Source organism: Antechinus flavipes, chromosome 5 (assembly GCF_016432865.1).
Source record: "Antechinus flavipes isolate AdamAnt ecotype Samford, QLD, Australia chromosome 5, AdamAnt_v2, whole genome shotgun sequence".
In the NCBI taxonomy this organism is placed as follows: domain Eukaryota; kingdom Metazoa; phylum Chordata; class Mammalia; order Dasyuromorphia; family Dasyuridae; genus Antechinus; species Antechinus flavipes.
Genome location: NC_067402.1, coordinates 154,607,321 through 154,627,561, shown reverse-complemented (window position 1 = coordinate 154,627,561; position 20,241 = coordinate 154,607,321). Strand labels below are relative to the sequence as shown.

At 30.0% G+C, this 20,241-nt stretch overlaps 1 protein-coding gene across 5 annotated transcripts in view; it reads left to right on the top strand.

Annotated features, from left to right (window-relative positions):
- The window catches only part of PCLO (piccolo presynaptic cytomatrix protein), a 538,245-nt gene that overhangs the window by 312,424 nt on the left and 205,580 nt on the right, over positions 1-20,241 (top strand). For all 5 annotated transcript variants that reach the window (XM_052001569.1, XM_052001566.1, XM_052001567.1 and 2 more), the window contains exons 7-9: positions 528-2,730; positions 12,039-12,175; positions 20,148-20,229. In XM_052001569.1, the coding sequence (XP_051857529.1) occupies positions 528-2,730; positions 12,039-12,175; positions 20,148-20,229 (2,422 nt within the window). The remainder of the gene's footprint in view (positions 1-527; positions 2,731-12,038; positions 12,176-20,147; positions 20,230-20,241) is intronic.

Genomic DNA, 20,241 nt, shown 5'->3' with positions numbered 1-20,241 from the left:
TATTGCTAGGATAATTCATACTAGATGCAGCATTCCAAATTTATTCTCACCATTTCAAATTCACACCTATTTTGAATGATGAATTTGAATTTTCACCAAAACATTTAAATTTTAGAATGATAACATGAATTTTTCAGACACATATACCACACACACACACACACACACACACACACACAAATAGCATGGCTTTAATTTAAATGTTATTATAAATAAATATTGTCTTTTAAAAATGAAATCTATATAAACTTCACAATAACATTTTAATTTTGATTTTACAAAATTTTTTAATGTTTCAGATAATATAATGCACATCTGTATTCAGCAACAGAAAAAATACGTAGTATGCTTCAATTAGTTTCATTTGATCAAAATAGAAATACATAAAGTAGAATGAGGAAACCAGATAAAGAATGAAGGAGTTGATTATTGCTGTCAAATAAATTTTAAAAAAGAAAAAAATTAAGTGCCAGTTATAGATATTTTTTCATTTTTCTGATCAATTCTCCTTTTCTTTTATATTTTAGACCAAAGGCTCTCAGACTATGACTGCTTCTGGCAGCCAGAAGAAAGTAAAGAGAACACTACCAAATCCGCCTCCTGAAGAAACTTCCTCAGGAACCCCATCAGCATACAGCACTATGGGATCTGTTTCCCGAAGAAGAATCTGCAGAACTAACACAATGGCAAGAGCCAAAATCCTCCAGGATATAGATAGAGAACTTGATCTTGTGGAAAGGGAATCAGCAAAACTCAGGAAGAAGCAAGCTGAACTGGATGAGGAAGAAAAGGAGATAGATGCAAAGTTGCGTTACTTAGAAATGGGAATCAACCGAAGAAAAGAAGCTTTATTAAAGGAAAGGGAAAAGAGAGAGCGAGCCTACCTCCAGGGAGTAGCTGAGGACCGTGATTATATGTCAGATAGTGAAGTAAGCAGCACTCGGACAACCCGAATAGAAAGTCAGCATGGTTTGGAGAGACCTAGAACTGCCCCCCAAACGGAATTTAACCAATTTATGCCACCCCAAACACAGACAGAGTCTCAGTTAGTTCCACCAACAAGTCCTTACACCCAGTACCAGTTCTCCTCCCCTGCTCTTCCAACCCAAGCACCAACTCAGTATACCCAACAGTCTCCTTACCAACAGCAGCCTTTATACCATCAGCAGGTTTCCCCTTATCAGACCCAGCCCACCTTCCAAACTGTGGCCACAATGTCCTTCACACCACAAACACAGCCTCCACCAACACCACAGCCTTCCTATCAACTTCCATCTCAGATGATGGTCATACAGCAAAAACCAAGGCAATCTACATTGTATTTGGAGCCTAAAATAACATCTAATTATGAAGTCATTCGAAATCAACCGCTGATGATAGCACCAGTTTCTACTGAGAATACTTATGCAGTGTCCCACCTTGGTAGTAAATATAATAGTTTAGATTTAAGAATAGGTTTAGAGGAAAGAAATAGCATAGCTGGCAGTCCAATCTCAAGCATATCTGCAGATTCTTTCTATGCAGATATAGAACACCACACACCACGGAATTATCTTCTAATTGATGATATTGGTGAGCTTACTAAAGGAACAGCCTCACTGAGTACTGCATTTAGCCTTCACGATAAGGATTTGACAAAAACTGACCGCCTCCTTCAAACAACAGAGACTCGCAGAACCCAAGAAGTTACAGATTTTCTGGCACCTTTACAGACTTCTTCTAGACTACATTCCTATGTAAAAGCAGATGAAGACCCAATGGATGATCCATATGAATTGAAACTTCTCAAACATCAGATCAAGCAGGAATTCCGTCGTGGTGCTGAAAGTTTAGACCATCTCGCTGGTCTTTCCCATTATTACCATGCAGACACTAGCTATAGGCATTTCCCTAAATCAGAGAAATATAGCATTAGTAGATTGACACTTGAAAAACAGGCAGCAAAACAACTTCCAGCAGCAATCCTTTATCAAAAGCAAGCAAAGCATAAAAAATCACTAATTGACCCCAAAATGTCAAAATTTTCACCAATTCAAGAAAGCAGAGACCTTGAACCTGATTACTCAAGTTATATGACTTCTAGCTCTCCATCAGTTGGAGGCATTTCTTCCAGGGCAAGACTTCTTCAGGATGATATTACATTTGGCCTTAGGAAAAATATCACAGACCAACAAAAATTCATAGGTTCATCCCTTACTTCATCCCTTGGAACAGGCTTGGGCACTTTGGGTTCCACAATCCGGTCAGCATTACAGGATGAGGCAGACAAGCCTTATAGCAGTGGCACTAGATCAAGGCCTTCTTCTCGACCATCTTCCGTCTATGGACTTGATTTATCCATAAAGAGAGATTCGTCAAGCTCTTCTTTAAGACTGAAGGCTCAAGAGGCTGAAGCTTTGGATGTTGCTTTTAGTCATGTCACACCCTCTGGCAGAACTAAGCCCACAAGTCTGCCTATTAGCCAGAGCAGAGGAAGAATACCAATTGTTGCTCAGAACTCAGAAGAAGAAAGTCCTTTGAGCCCTGTTGGCCAACCAATGGGAATGGCAAGAGCTGCAGCTGGACCACTGCCACCAATATCTGCTGATACCAGAGATCAATTTGGATCAAGTCATTCTTTGCCTGAAGTTCAGCAGCATATGAGGGAAGAATCACGGACTCGAGGAGGCTATGATCGGGATATTGCAATCTTCATGGATGACTTCCAACATGCCATGTCAGACAGTGAAGGTAAACTAGGCCCCAAGCTGTTACGTTCCCATCAAAACACAGATCCTCATTTCTCTGCATGTCTAATTGTCCTTCTCCAAGGACTTATTCTTCCTGTTTTCTCGGTGTGTTGTTTGTATATTTATTTTAATTTTATTTTTTGTAAAAGAAGAGTCTGTATTGTGTGTAGATTTGAAAGCATGTTTTATTTTCATTCTTTTGTTGTTGTTGTTGTTGTTGCTGCTGCTACTGCTGCTGATATTTCTCTTCCTGTTCTGGTTTCCCCTTGATTTCTTTGCATATGTCCTTATCTAAAATCATTATAAAATAGCTCATTTTAAATAAAACATGGTCATCACAGATGGAACTTTACTCACTGAAATTAACTTAAAATTTCCTTTCTATAATTTGTTTAAAACTTTGAAAGACCATGATCAATTTCCCTCAGTTTGCTTTGTTAAATTAATAAGTCTTAGACTTGATAGTATTTCTCTAGTGAATTTTGCCCTCTACAATTTTATTAGTTTCTATCTTGTCATTCAAACAATGTTTAAATGTTAATAAAACTTAATTGATCAGTTATAATTTGACATTCCTTTTGAATTTCAGTAGTTAGAATCATAGAATTTAGACATGAGAACATCTTTAAAGTTTCACAGTATTTGAAGGAATCACATAATTATTGCTTTCAGATAACTTTAAGTAATAATAAAGTTATGTTTGTCTTGGATTGATCATTTTTATTTTATTGACCAGTCAATTGAGTTACACAGAGTATCTTTCACTGATTTTTCTTTCTTTTCACTTAATTGTTGTTTGAATGAGTTGATTAAATAAGCTAGAGTTTATGACATTATATGTCATATCACTATAGCTTTTAATATTTTTGCAGAATTTTTATATAAGCATCATTTTTAATTGGTTGTTGAGTTAGAGGATATTAAGATGACTCCTCAACAACCATTTAAAAAAAATAACACTATTCTAAGAATAACTTGTCCATTTCAGGTGATTAACAAAATGAAGGATTATGAATAATAAATAAAATATAATATTTCATCAAGTTAAATAATATTTAAGACTCTGTCTACTTATTGACAAAAGAGGTAATTGAAATTCCAAAAATTCAGTCAGACATCTTGGATGTTTTGTTTACATGATATCAAAACATGTAGATGTTTCTAGTTTATGTGGCATTATTTATACAAAGCTTAAGAAAGACTGAATTGTTGATTTTTCATGTGATGAGGAAGTATTAAATATATGAAATAATATTTGTTATGGTTGTCTAAATTGTAAAAAGAAGTCATCAATATGACAGTCAACATTAAAAATATAGAAAATGTATTGATTACAGTAATGCAAAGACATGTAACATTTAACATGAAATTTGTTTAAATATATAGCAGAACAAATTAATGAAAATCACTTGGACATTGAATGAAATAGGGAAATTGTAAAAAAAAAATAATAAATGCTTGCTATAAATTTTCATGTTATTGTGTTAATCTATCATAAAATAAAAAAGCATGTTTTTATTCCCTGTAAAAATGATCATCTTAATAGAAAAATGTGCATGACATGAAATGGTATAAGTTTTCTTTCATGATTAATTTATATTTTCCAATTACCATAATATTTATATTCAGCAATGTCTCATTTTGTTCTTAATATATTAGCTACTGTAATGTAATATGTAATTATTATCTCCTATAATTTATTGTAGGTGAAGCCATATTTTTCTTTTCAACTTACAACATCAATATAATAAGAACTTATCTATAAATACTAAAAGAACCTATTGAAAAGTGGAAAATATAGTATATGACCAAATCAAACATTTGGTATTCTTTTATTGAACTCAGACAATTTTAAAAAACCCTATATATGAAGACTTGGTCTTTAAACTTTTTTTTTTCCCAAGTATTTGAAGATTCTATATGCCTTGGATAAATTCTTGAAGTGGTTAATACATGCATACACATATCCACATATGTATGTATGCATATAAACATATATGTGAATATATATATATACATATATGTGTATATATATGTATATATATATATATTCTACAATACATAATGCAATAGTTATAACCACTTTAACTTGACAAGAGTCTTTCATTTTGAACCATAAGGTAAGTAAAGAAGCAGTTCTTTAAACCAAGATTTTTTTTTACACTATGATAAAATTAAGTTACAGGATCACAAAATTACTATAGATTTATGCTATTTTAAAAAGTATAATAAAGTATAGTGAGTATGGGTAAAGCACAAACTCTGGGTGCCTCATGCAGTGCCCTAATATTGGAGTAATCACATCTTATTACCAGGCTGACAGAGTTACATATTATTTCTTTATATAAACCAGAATTATTGGTAGTGGAAATTATATAATCTTGGTTCATTTTACATGATAATGAAGAGGCAAATTTTCCTTTTAGTGAATATAGCACAGTCTGAGGAAAGAAAGATTAGGCCAATTCACGTATATTTTTGATGGTGATTTTAAAGAGTAAAAATAATTTGAGTATGTTTTTGTATTATATATTACATGAAATTACTAATTACAATGTTAAGTATTTATCATAGCAAATTAAGATAACCTATTAATTATTTTTTCCTTAAAAAAACCCAAACCTTTTCAGATACACTACATCAATAGGTTTCAGCTTTTGGTTTGTTCTGATTAATTATATAGTGTTTCTATCATAATACTTCAAGTAAAAATAATTATTATTCTCATGTACGTTGCTATATTTCCCTTTATTTTCTTCAAGTTTTGCTTGGAGGTCTGAAAGTCTCCTTTGATTTATTTTTTACTTGATTTATCAAGTCATTTAAATAGAAAGAGTAAAAGTTGTAAGTGGTAAGTTTTTATGAGCAAAACAGAATTTGGATAGAATTTGCAAATAATGTTAATCTCTTTGACTTTACCATAAGCAAGTTAGGGTATTCAAATATGTTAGTTCATTTTATCATGGAACTATCAAAAGGAATTAAATGAAATTAAATGATAATAACTTTTGCCATAGCTTTCTAGGTGCAACCTAGAAAACAAACTCATTTTCCCATATTTATAAATAGCATCAGAACTATATATTTTATATGTGAATTCAAGCTATGCACAAGTAACAGACAGTGGATTAATTCACTTCAATTGCTAAAAGGTTTTTTTTTTTTTTTTTTTTGGATATTAATTTTAGATACCAACAAATGAGGAATGATAAAAGAATGTGTTTTGGAATAAGTTGGAAGAAAGCTGGAATAGATGGTTTAGATAAACAAATGAGTATTCCAATAATAGATTATAATTGATTATAGTTTGCATTCTTTCTTCAAAATTATATATATATGTATATATATATATATCATATTAAATTTCTTTATTTTCATAAATTATTAGCTAGAGCTAAATTTAATCCATCATAGGGTATAACAGATTGTAAAAAATGATTTAGTAACTTCTAATGAGGTTGCTGAGGAGGGATAGGTTCTAAGGTAACAAAAATTATTATTATCATAATTACAAGGATATTAAATAGCCTCTAAATGCTACTACTATTTCTCTTATTTCCATGTAGATATAAATTATTTAACATTTGTTAAATTGAAGACTAATATACCAATTCATTTATTCACTAAATTTTTTATTAAGTACCAGTTATGTCTAAGGTATTCTGAGAGAGAATATAAGAAATATATAATGTTATTATCTTTCAAGGAATTTAAAGTCTAGTTATAAAATTAGACACCGATACATATCTATAAAAGAAGAAAAAAATGTGACAAATAGTAGAATTCTACTTATGATCAAAGACTTCAAGGCCATCAATTGCAATCTGGGGATTAAAGAAAAATTAGGAAACCAGATTGCAATATTTCAGACATACATACATACATATATATATATATATATATGTATGTGTGTGTGTGTATATATATATATATATATATATAAACTTCTGAAATAAATTCTCTTTTTCACTTATTCATTCATGTAAAAATCCAGTTTAATGTAAAAGTAATTTTCCACTCAAAAGCAATTTTTTAAAATATTGTTAGAACCTTCAAGTGGGGAAATGATCTATATAAAAGATGTCATTTAAAATATTGAGAGATTAGATAGATAAATGTGATCTGAATTTGTAAGATCTAAGAACATAATATTTATCTGTATGAAAAAATGTGAAGCTATTTCCTATTAACATCAATAGCTCGAATTCTTAGCAAAATCCATTTTGCAATAAGTTTGCATTTTGCTAATTGAGGTCAATAGTCTAGTTTTTTGTTTCAGGCTTACAAAGTATGTTTATAAAACACAAGACCACTGTCTGAAGAATGTGTCTTTTCAATCCTTTTTGTGCCAAGAGTTTAGGGAACAGGTATGCCTAGTCTAACCAAAGAAACTGTAATGATACTTGCTCTTCATAACCTCAACAATAGAAAATATATTTTCAAAGTGAGCTGAATTATGTACTTGCTAGATTGAGAAGGAATGGGGATGTGTTAATAGAAGATCCTCTCTACCCCATTTTCAGAGAACATGATATTCTCAAAAAATGGAGTGAGGGAAAGATATTTGAGAACAAAAGCTGACTTTAGAATGACTTTGTAAAAATATTATGGTCCTTGGGGTAAAAATTATTACATAAATTGTCAATGTATTTGTATTTATTTGTTTTAAAATAGATGTGTTGCTATAGGAAAACGATCACCCCACAATTATAAAAGATAGACACAATCTTGAGCCTACTAAGTCTTTAACAATATATCATACCTGTGAATATACCTTTGCCTGCAAGGAGTTTAGAAACTTGAATAAAGGAAAGACAAAAACCCAAGAAACAAGAGAACAAGTTAAAACATTATTGTCAAACTTCCTCATAAGAATGATATATGGCAAAGGAATTTAAAGAAGCCAGGAAGAGAATATGGAATGAAATAGCCAAGAAAACCTTTTTTTTTTTTTTTTTCTTCTTCTTCTTCTTTTTTATGATGTACATTTGAAATAGTCCGAGTAAGATGAGTAAGACATAAATATGCATAGATTTCAAGACACTCATTTTCAATAATATAGGTCATTTCTAATAATAAGAGCAACATGAGTAAAGGTACATAGAATGGAATTCAACAAATCTATAGGAAATGTTAAAGAGAATGGCTTTAGTAGAATTGTACAGTAGTAAAAAATGAAATTAAATAATTTAGATGAGACAAGAGAACAAGGGAGTATACACAAGCCTTATCTAAGAGTATCAACTTGATTTGGTAGTAAATGATAGATTTTTGTGATGTTTTAGAAAACACAATGCAGCTAAGTTAAAAGTCAGAAAGAGTAGATAAGAGAGACGTGATAATCTAGAACATTTGTTGTAACCCAGATATCAGATGTTAAAGATGTCCGTGATCATGGCAATGAGAATGAAGAAAGACATATCCAAGGAGTGTTGAAATTAAATAACAATAGAAATTTGTATATAAAAGTTTCAGTTGTTTTTGTGATCCATCACGTGACTGGGCTAATGAATGGATGAAGTAAGGAAGAAGATGAAAAGAATTTTAGATAAAGAGATCATTGAACTGTGTATAATAGGAGTCAGAAATGTTAAAGTTGCTGAAGAAAATACCAGAATATGGCATAAGTAAGAAAACAAAAGTTGGCTAGATATTAAAACCATAAAAGTAGAGGATAATTGTGTTGTACAAGTTGGTATATTAATGGATTACAACAAATTCATATTAATGGATTGCATCAAGAGTTAATGACAGATCAGTTATCTTGAAAAAGCATGGAGACATATTGAGAAATCATTATAATATATAAAACAAAAGTCAATAATGAAATATTTGTTTTAAATTAGTAGTAGTAGTAATGGGGAGTAGGGCACAAAGTAATCTTTTCTTTTCTTTTAGGATAATCAGAGTTGAATAAGGTTTTACTGAGAAAAAGTTAAGCATTTCATTATATTATTATGCTTGGGAGAAATCTGTATTTAATCTAAGAAGTAGAAGAAGATAAGGAAATATTTGAGAATAAAGGGGAGTTTGGCCATATTCTTCAATTGTAGAGGATAATAGTGAGACAGATTGTAGAACAGAAAAAAAAAAAAGGCTGGAAACAAAGTGAATTGGGCAAAGATTTTAAAAGTACAATTCATTGGGTTTTGAAATAGAGGAAAATTGATGATAACAGATTTTGAAGGAATCATATTAGATGAGAGGAGAAAAGTACATTAATGGTATTATGAGAGGGAATAGACAAGTCTCTTATTACCAGAAGAAATTAGAAGTTAGGCCACCCTGACATTCTAAATGGAATGCTGATATGGTTGTGTTTTTTCAATCAAAACTTCTTAAATGGAACTGGATGTATTCAAGATTTCTGGGGTTCAAGGAACTTTAAATCTCCTGTGTAAAATTCAAGGTACTAAAGAACTGTAATGAAGATATTTTATATGCAGTAGGAAATGTAATTCTGGATCTTGATTGAAATGTTGAGGCAAAAGGGATGGTCAAATTGAGAATCAGCAAGAAATACTGATACTATTCTATAAGAAACTATAAGATACTATACTGATACTATAAGAAACAATGTCCAAGAATATGAAGAAAAGAAGAAAAATAGAAACTCAAAGACTGAGATTTTGGAGTATATTCCTATTTGAATGTGGCTTTTTATAAAGGGGAACCAAAAATGAGGAACTAAAAGAAGAACTATAGACTAGGAAAAGAATAAGATTAATTATATCACAAAAAGCAAAGGAGGAACTTTGGTTTAAAATATCAGATGTCACAGAAGAATGAGGAGAAAAGGACCATTGACATTTTTAACGAGTATTATAATATAATGAACATTAGAACAAAGATTGCATTGATGTAAATTCACAAAAAGAAAGTTTTCTGAGAATTTACCTTTTCTATCCATTACTTACCCCTGTGGAAATAACATCATTTTTACCTGATTTTGGACCCAAAGGATATTGTTATTTTACTCTAAAGACTCTAAAGGACATGTTATTTTACTCTAAAGAGAATCAAGCCAAAACTCAAAATAATTTTATAAAAACAAAACTAGTGGGGTATAATTTTACTTGATAAGTTCTTTGCAAAAGTATTCAATATACATTATAGATCATTTTATATTTATTACAATATGTCATTTACAACAGCCCATATCTTATACCATTTCATGGATTTTTGTTTTTTTAAGGAAATAAGATGTAGTTTCCAAGTTCTTTAAAGTTTTAGTTCAAGATACAATTAGCTTATTTGTGCTCATTTAGAGAATTATTTATTTATTTCCATTTATATCTGGAGCATCTATTGAAATTAAATTTTTTTTTTGAGATTAAATAACTAAACTAGGAATTTATTTTTATGGAACTGAAACAATTAAAAAATCATGAGACAAATAGCTCTGAAACAATTTCTCTACCTAAGAAAAAACTTTAAAAATATTGTATGTACTCATTTCATTAAATAAGGTAGTTTTCAATATATTTACATTCTATATCTTCAGTGTGCATAATAAAATTAATAAACAACTAAGCATAACTTTTGAAAATTACAGATATAAATATCTTGCCTTTTGAAAGTTCATATACACTAAAATGTAAATGTTTCCACTGAAAATAGCATTACTAAATACAAAAATAATTTAAGAATCAATCCATGAACTGTTTTTGCCAATGTAATACCTATACAGGGTATGACTGATTTTTCCCTTAATGAACTGACCAGTTGTCCTAGTGAATTAATAAAATTCATTCTTTTTTTGGGGGGGGCGGGGGGAAGAGGGCAGGTAGGTGCCATGTAAACTTGACTTTAAAGCTGGGACCTCATCATGTAATAATTGTTGTCTTGTTTTGTTTTGTTTTGTTTTTCACTCTCCATGACTTTTTTTTTCATTGTCATCAAACAATAATTAATTATCAGTTGGCATATCATTGTATAAATTTCATCTATTTTCCTTGAAGGGTTTTCTCCCCACTCCCACTCTGCAAAGCAATATAGAATTTTTCTTTATGTTCTTGATATTTTTCATAGGGGAACCAGTTAAATTTCCCAGTCAATTTAGTAAAATTTCTGGTTTGAATGTATTTTAAAAAACTATTAAATTGATCAATATCTCACGGATTTAATTAGTTATATTAATGTCAATTTAAAACAAAATAAGAGAAATCAAAATTTTATAGATTTCTCAGTGACTTAAGAATTGGCCATTTAATTGAGAGAAAATAACAGACTGTAAATATCATTGGCCTGCTTTTTCCAGCTTCAGGGAGCATAATAGATAGCATCTCCAAGAATAATACTTCACTAATGTATTGTTCAGATTAGTGTGATACATACCATTTGGACTACCTATGAGGAAGTATTGGAATCTGCCTTACTAGCAGTATTAAAATTATAATACAGAATAAATTAATTGTGGAGACTTGCTACTATATAAATTATTTGGGAAGCAAAGATATTTAATAAATACAATTACAGGAGATTTATCAAATAAGACCCTCATTCCTCCTACACATGCATCTTTTTTTTCTTCCCTAAGGTTTGTTCTGATAATATACATGTTTATCAAAATCACACTATTTAAAATGGAAAACCTGAAAATGAGCTATGTTTATATGATTAAAAAAAAAAGATGTATACAAGACAAAAATGTCTATCACATTTACTAATAATTTAAAAATAAACACAAACAATTGGAACTCTAAATTGGCATCATAAAGACAAGCATAAAATATAATTAATTGAATTTATTTTTATAAAATTCTAAGAAATGATTGAAAAGATGGTAATATAGGAAAAAAATAAGTGTTAACTTCCTCCTCCCCATTGTAGAATTAGTGAGAATCTTATGTTGATAATAACATTAATTTAAAGCTTTTCTATAATACTTTGAGAAGGAAAAATTAACTCATGACTAGTTTATTTTATATTTTTAATTAATATTTTAGAAATGTATTTTTACAAATATTAACACCCCTTAAACAATCACTGCATTGAACTGAACATTTAAAATATTCTCTTAAGATTTTCTCCATGTCTAAAATTCTCTGACAGGAATCTTTAAATATAATATTATTCCATAATTTTTACATGGTGCTCTCATATTGTATTATTCCATAAAGATATACTATTTTAATTGTTAATTGGTGGTGGTATTTTGAAAAAAACTTGTCTTGCTTTCATTGAAAATTTTATTTTAACTGCATGAGCAATTTTCAAAATGCATGTTTGTATTATGGGTCATTTTTGCCCTCTCTTCTTCTCTATTCATCTGGATTGGAACATTTGACATTTCCTTGGTTTCCAAAGCCTATCACCTACGTCGTGAGGAAACAGATTGGTTTGACAAGCCCAGGGAAACTCGTTTAGAAAATGGACATGGTCTTGACCGGAAACTGCCAGAAAGACTGATTCATTCAAGACCACTCAGCCAACATCAAGAACAAGTAAGTACTTCATCAAATTATCACTTTAAAATAATTTTTAGAAGTCAAATTCTACCTTAAATACTCTCAATTTTCTTAAAATGAATTTATACTAATGAAGTCACAATTTAACCCTCTGCAGTTCTAGTAAAAAGTAATGACAAGTCCAAATTAAAGTGATCTAGTTGCAATTGATAATGACAATTGCATCATAATGCTTTGCAAGACAATATATCCATAACATATTAGATTTAATATGTAAACATCATTCTAGAATTTCAATACTAGATTGTTATTTCCTTGAGGTAATTTTTTATGACAATTAGTTTGTCTTGATTTTTTGTTTACCATGAAAATGGGTCCTTACATAATTTCATTATCCTATAGTAACTTTAAATTAAGATGATCTCCAGATCAAGATTGATTTCAGATAGATAATATAAAGAAAAGCAAAATGTGATAGTTAAAAATGGATTTCTTTTCCTTTACTTTGATCATAATCCTTTTTTAACATTTATTTTAACAAAAGTATAAAACAAAGATATCTAACCCACCATTTTCAAACATCCCCAGTGTTATTTATTTATTGTTTTTCAGTCATATTCAACTCTTTCTGACCCCATTTTTCTAATTCTTTTTATTTGTAAACTATGCAGTATCTTTCCATATCTTAATTCTTTTTTATTCTTTTGTGCCAAAAGTTAAGGAATAAAGCTCAACTCCATCTAAACACATGAATCAAAATGCATTTAAATTCACTTCACTTTGCATGTAATGACAAATGGAATGATGTACTTGTCAATATTAGTTCATCCTCATGATTTTTTTAATTCTAAAAAATTATTCAGTAATAAAATTCATGTTTTTTTTTTTTTTTTTTTTGCATATGGTCACTCCCCCAAGTCCTTTATTTCCCTGTCTAGAGAATCAAACCATTGGAAAAAACAGGAAAAAGAAGCAAATGTTCTAATAATAACCTACATAGACAATATTTACATTTGCATATGTTGTCACATGTTATTTTTTTACAGGAAAACTATTTAACTCGCCCACATAATATAGAGAAAGTGGGAAAGGGTTATGATTTCATTTTACCATGAATTGTGTAGATCTGTCTCCCTTTGCACATATAACTTTATCATTCTTAGTAAAGCAATAATGAAACACAATAGATAGAATGTTGAACTTGGAGTCAAGAAGATCAGAGTTTTCAGATACTTGATTGATTTATGAACCTGAGTCAGTCATTTAACTGAAAACAGTTAAATCAGTCTCCTTATTTGAAAAATGTTAATAAAAACAACATATTTCAATGAGTTTTAAGAGTCAATTGAGTTTGTTTAAATAAAGTTTTACAAACCTTAAAACATTATATAAATATTAGGCTTTATTAATAAATGTGAATTTAGCATTTTTAATGATGTAAATCTTAAATACATACTTGATATTCCTCTATGCATATAAAATTGTGCTCCACTAAATAAATAATTTTTGATAGTTTTTAGAAAAAAATATAAATTGTTCACAATTTAATAATGCCATTAAAATAGATATTATATTGGAGAATCATTAAGTAAATTTCCACAAAAAGAGAATATAATATACACAAAGAATTTAATTCTTTAGATTCTCCTGGAAATGTTTTTAAAAAATTTTTATAAGGGATAAATATAGAGGTATACAATATATTTTTTCATTAGTAGTATTCCTTTAAACTAACATTTTTTTCAATTAAAAAAGTTGTTAACTATCCTGTACAAGAGAGAAAAACACAATATCATCTTTAATTTCATTTTTTTAATCCATTAAATACTTCCCTTGTATAGAGCATCTTGGTCAAATTATTTAATTTCCCTCCACCTCAGGTATCTAGTCTACAAAATTCTTTTCCATGCCCCTTAATATCATAATGGTATCAGTGGTATTCACAGTCCTGCGCTACTAAACCTAATTGAATTGTATTCCTCTTGATCTAAATTGCACATATTTGGCATTCACAATCTTAAACATAATTATTGATCATAATAAAATGTCTATTAACTTAATAGTAAAATACAATTATAGTAGTTATTTTAAAAATTCAAATACTTCTAATGGGAAACCTCCAAAATATTTAAAGATACCTGTTTTTATTCACAAATCAATGTTTGTTTTTAAAATAAGAGCTACATCCTATTTTCTTTCTATTCCAGTAAACTATTAAGAGTACAAAGCTCTGTTGCATATTATACAGAAGTTCACATTATTTAAATTACCTGTATTTGGTTTTGTTTTGGTAACTCATATGGCCAAATAGAAACAGAGATGGCATAATCTGTTCTTATATTTAAGTCTCAGAAATGAGAATTGAAATTATACAGTTATCACAATAGCTTCACGGGTTTCTAATTCTACCTATGATGGATAACATTATTAAAAATACCTTTTTGAACATAAAGAGGCTTCAATGAGTGAAGGGTTCAGATATTCACATATAACATGATGATAACTCTTGCCAGTAAAATGTGTAAAATGATAGCATCTGTGTGCTTGAATGTATGTTCAATATGAAAAGAAGGCTACAGAATAATCTAGGGACATGATTTATTATTTATAAATAAATTTTCCAGATACCTCATCATGGTCTGAAGATGTCTGGTTTTTCAAAAGCCATGCTATCTCATTAGAAACTCAGATTGATTTTGAGTATGAACCTGTTAATTAATGTACTAGGTAGTCTCTTGTTCTGGGATTATCTAAGCTCAGAATTGAGAGATTTATTTCCATAACAGTAATCACTGCAGGTTGGCAAGAGAAGATGGATGTCTTATTGGATGTATTATTTGACCCACAAAATCTATTTATGTATTTATGTGATAGCCTATTGACAATATCAGAACCATTATGTCAAAATAGATATATAGTAAAAGATAACAAGAATTACACAGTTCTTACACTAAGGAACCTGCTAGTCAGTATAGTGCATAAAAATAAAATATTGTTTGGAAGCAGGAATAACTGAATTTTAAAGCATCTTATTGGTATTGTGACCATAGAAGGCAAAATATCTTAACTCGTTTCATCCAGTTTCATCCATCTATTAAGTGAGATAATAACTGTAATTAATTTATAGATTTGTTGTGGCTACCATATGAGATAAAATATGAAAGTATTTTTCTAAGTCTTAAAGCACTATATAGATTCAGGTGTAGATATCTTTACTAAAATCATTAATTGCTAGTCCTGTTCACTTAGGATTATTGTCCAATAACCAATTGTTGTATAAAACTGGTAAAAATGAATCACACACATGATGATAGATTCACTATGATCTTACACTATAAATTAAATAAAAAGGCATAAAGAAACCAAATGTATGGGTGACTCATAAGCTATTTTTGAGGGAAGAAAAAATAGAGCTTGTTTTACTTTATGTTCAGTAGTTAACAAAGTAAGTAGATCAATTCATGGGTCATCTTGTCTTGCAGTGACCATAATAAGTATAAGTATACCTAGTACTAGAAAGATAATTATAGCTTATGTCCCAACATGCATTATAGAGAATAAAGCAGAGAAATTGGATGAAGAGCTTGACACAAACCTTGAAATTAAACCTTCATAAGCAATGAAATATAATGATTTTCCTGTGAAAATGAGGCAAGGAAAGGATAATATAAATTATATTGGAAAATATGATTTGAGATTAAAAACAAATTGAAAAAGATTAACTAGAATAATTATGTCTGCTGCCTATAGATAATGAGCATATTTTCAAAAGTAGGATCATAAACCATAAGAAATGATGAGTTGACAAATTCAATTCAACTTGAGACATGAATTAATAGTGAAATAACATGATAGAAAATATACATGACTATAACAATATAAATTATGAAAACAATTTTTAAAATTTTGAATCCTGTATAATTTTAATAACAAAACTTGTCCCTGGAAAAGTTTAGAGAAATATATATCTTCCCTTTCTCTCCCTTCTTTCATCTCTCTTTTTCTTCTTTTCCTTCCTTTCTTTTCTCTCTAGTAAGGGTATGGCACTGTGAATGTGGAGGGGTTGTGTTTTTTTTTAAGATATAATCTCTATTTTGGTTGATTTTGCTTAACTGTTTTTTACTATTTGTTACAAAACAAAGGTACTAGGTAGAAAAAGTAGAGGGCTATATTTGAAAATAGTTATGGTATAAAAAAAAGACTTCAATAAAACTTTTTAAAAGATATAATATCATCATATTCTTCTAGATATTGCAAAATATAACAGGGAAATTGAATTATATTTTAAAATACAGAATCTTTGTTCCATACTGTTCAAATAAGCTTTCAACTTGAAAAAAAGGTGAAATAGACAAAAGTAAGAATTTTTAAAAAAGAATTTGAACGTGCAGAAATAAATAGAACAAGGAGAAAATGTCCAAAATTTACTGCAGTTATAAAATGCTTAATCTCCTCCACAAGAAAAGACACATGAGACAAGCAATACCATTGTAAGCTCATTTTTAATACATAACAGATGATGGAAAACTACAAGCAGACAATGAAGAACAATTGAGGATAAAGTGAGCTGTCTGAGAAATTGGTACTCAATTCAGCAAAGTCAGGTCATCATCTTAAGAGTGTTTATAGAAGATTCCACAAGGAATACAACAACATGAAGTCTAGTATATTTGGCAGTAGTTAATACTCACTAGTGCTTATCAGTGATAATAATGGAAACATCCTATTTACCACCTAAGTACCCAATGTACTAAGATGAAGAAATGACAATATCACCTAAGAAGATGACTTTAGGAAGAATGAAAGATCTGAATGTGCTGGAAATTAAATTGCTTTAAAGAGAATCAGGGACTGATTTTTTAAAAAAGATATCTCAAACACAGAATGATCACAAAATAACAGAAAAAATTATAGATGACACCTTATTTTTTTCTTGGTAAAAATATCTGAAAATAGGTCAGTTTTCTTTATTTCAAGTTGTAGGGGGGTTCAGGAGGGAAGAGGAGAAAGATTAAACTTTCTCTTCTCTAAGAAATCTAAGAAAGAAGTTCTCTAAGAACTATCAAAATAGTTTAAGCATGTTTTGATGGCATTTTTAATTAAAATATTAGAAGGAAACTAGCAGGATTTTGAAAATTATTTTCTGCAACAGATCAAATATTTACCATCATATTTAAAATTGTACAAAAGTATGAATTACCTATGTCATTGTTTTTAATATTTGAGTGAGAGGAATAAAATTCAAACTCTCCTCAAAAAGCCTAGAAAATCACTCTGGCTCTGAAGAGAGAAGGTAGCTGGTTTTATTTATTTGTTTGTTTTTTTGTTTTTGTTTTTGTTTTTTTGCTGAGGCAACTGGGTTTAAGTAACTTGCCCAGGATCACATAGCTAGGAAATGTTAAGTGTTTGAGATCGGATTTGAACTCAGGTTGTCCTTACTCCAGGTGCTCTATCCACTGTACCATCTAGCTGCCCCCAAAGTAGCTGTGTTAATCCCATTTGGCCTTCAGTTTTCTCATAGGTAAACTTAAACAGTTATCTAGACTAGACCTTCTTAAACTTTTTCTGCTCACAACCCTTTTTCACCCAAGAATTTTTTTAAAATGAATCCAGATATATAGATATATAAAGTAGTTGTACAAATCAAACATTTACTTACAATAAATCATAACTTTGCGACTACCCCATTCAATTTTGGACCCCATATAGGACCATGATCCATAGTTGAAGAAGCTGGAATCTAATCAGCTCTTCTGAGATTGCTACTTCCATAATAGACTTAGGATCTGCTATCAGTGTTATATGGGTTACTGATATCAGTAATTATCTTATTGTTAACATCAAGCAGATAGAGATTCATGTAAGCTATTCACTACTATCAAGAAAAGATATCTTATGTAAAGTCTACATAGAAAATTTCTCTGTAGATAGCTTGGTTCTCCAAAAATTTCAATTTAATTTCAAAGTTTATATTTCAATTAATTCCATTTGTTCTGTGGGGCAGCTAAGTAGCACAGTTGATAGAAGGCTGAATCTAGAGTTAGGAAGACTTGTCTTCATAAATTCAAATCTGACTTTAGATACTAGCTTTACCACCTTGAGCAAGCCACGTAATTCTACTTCAGTTTCCTCAGAGCTGGCAAAGGAAATGACAAATCACTTCAATATGTTTGCTAAGAAAACCCCAAATGGGCTCACAAAGATTTGGACACAAACTGAACAATAAACCCTGGAACACTACTAAACCAAAAATATTTATGACAGAGAATTTTTTTAATGGACCGATGAAATGATATCTTTGTATCAGCTACATTCTGGAAGTGATATAAAGAACAGGTGAGAAGATTGAACACAAGACTTAGGAGGCTATTGTAATGATCCATATTGGGTATAATGAAAGTCTTTACTGTCACTGTGACAGTAAAAAGAATTGAATTTGCAACATTTTGGGAGTGATAGTGATATGACTTGGTAATGAATTAGATTTAAGAGGCGAGAAAAAGAAGAGTTGGAGATAATTTTAAAAATAATCAGCTCAGTTCAGGACACACTGCACTTAAGGAACAAGTAGCACATTCACAAAGAGATGACCTGTGAAATTCATAAGATTTCACAAAAGCATAGAGATCCCAGTGGTCATATAATCTAAGTCATACCAAAAACAACATCTTCACTACAATATGATTAATAACCTAATAACTGATAAATGATTATTCTATCTTTATCTGAAAATGCCAGAAGAAAACCCCACTGTTTTTAAGGTAGCCTATTTCACTTTTCATCAAATTGTGATTTGTCTCTGAACATTCTGCCCATTCTGGTCCAGTTCTTTGGTATCGATAAAATTAAATCTAATTGCTTTTCTGTATCTTCAAATATTTGAAGATAGCAATTATCCATTCTCCTCTGCCAGACTTTTCTATTGCAGGCTAATGATCCTCACTGCCTTAGAAAATTCCTTATGTGGCAAATTTGGGGCCTTTAGCCATCCTGCTTGTAGTTCTCTAGAAATTTCGGATATCAATTTTCTTCTAAGACAATACCATTAAGAGCAGAATGTAATTTGAAACCATAAACTTCTGGTTCAAAGCCTCTTTTTTTGGTAGCCCAAAGTTTATATTCACTTCTTTTGGGGGCCATGGCATTGTGTTGACTCATTGATCTCCTAGTCTGCTAAGAACTATAGCCCTGTTTCTAACACAATGATGTCTAATTGTAACTTTCTGATATGGTACTTAAGAAGTTGTTTTTTTTTAAAAAAACTTAGTGTGCCTTGATATCATTGCCTCTTGAGTTTCATCTTATCAAAGTAAACCAAAACGTTCTACCCTTTTAAAAGGTTTTTTTTTTGTTTGTTTTTTATTTATTATTATTATTATTTGGTATTCTAACTGTGATTTACATGAAAGCTACCACTCCTTGATTTGTTTCATCTAGACCTAATATGCTGATGTAGAACACAAAAGAGAAGTCAGTATGGATAATAAAGTTTAGGGAATCATCTGAATATACTTAGTAGTAGGCTGGTAGTAGCAAAAGCCCAATTTGTCCTACCTCCTGACTTGGAAAAAGAAAATTTACCTGAATATCCATTTTCTCATTTTTCCAGACCAAAAGTAGACAAGTAACAAATTTACAATAATTTCTTCTGTCAATTCACTTACTGTTATTATTTTGTTAATTGTTGTTTAGGGATAGGCTTTTTATTAAGTCAGTTATAAACCAAAGTTATCTCAGAAAAATACATTCATCAAAATTATGTGTTAAGGGAGCTAGATTAGAATTATAAAAGAAGTTATGTACTAAAATCAAAATATTATTATATTTAAAACTCTATCATGTGAGTAATTTGCAAAGCAGTGACTCAAACCTTCTATTATGTTTTCAACTGACTTTTGAAAAGTGTTATAAAATTAACTAGGAATACAAACATACACACACTTATGCAGTTAAAGTATTGCCTAAATGGATTATGTATTTTGTAATATGTATGTTTTATATTCTTCAGATGAATGGGAAGCCTACACAGTACATCTTTCCTCATGCAAGAATAAAAATAATGAGAGACCTTAAGGATCATACAGTTTCAGGTAAAGCTAAAT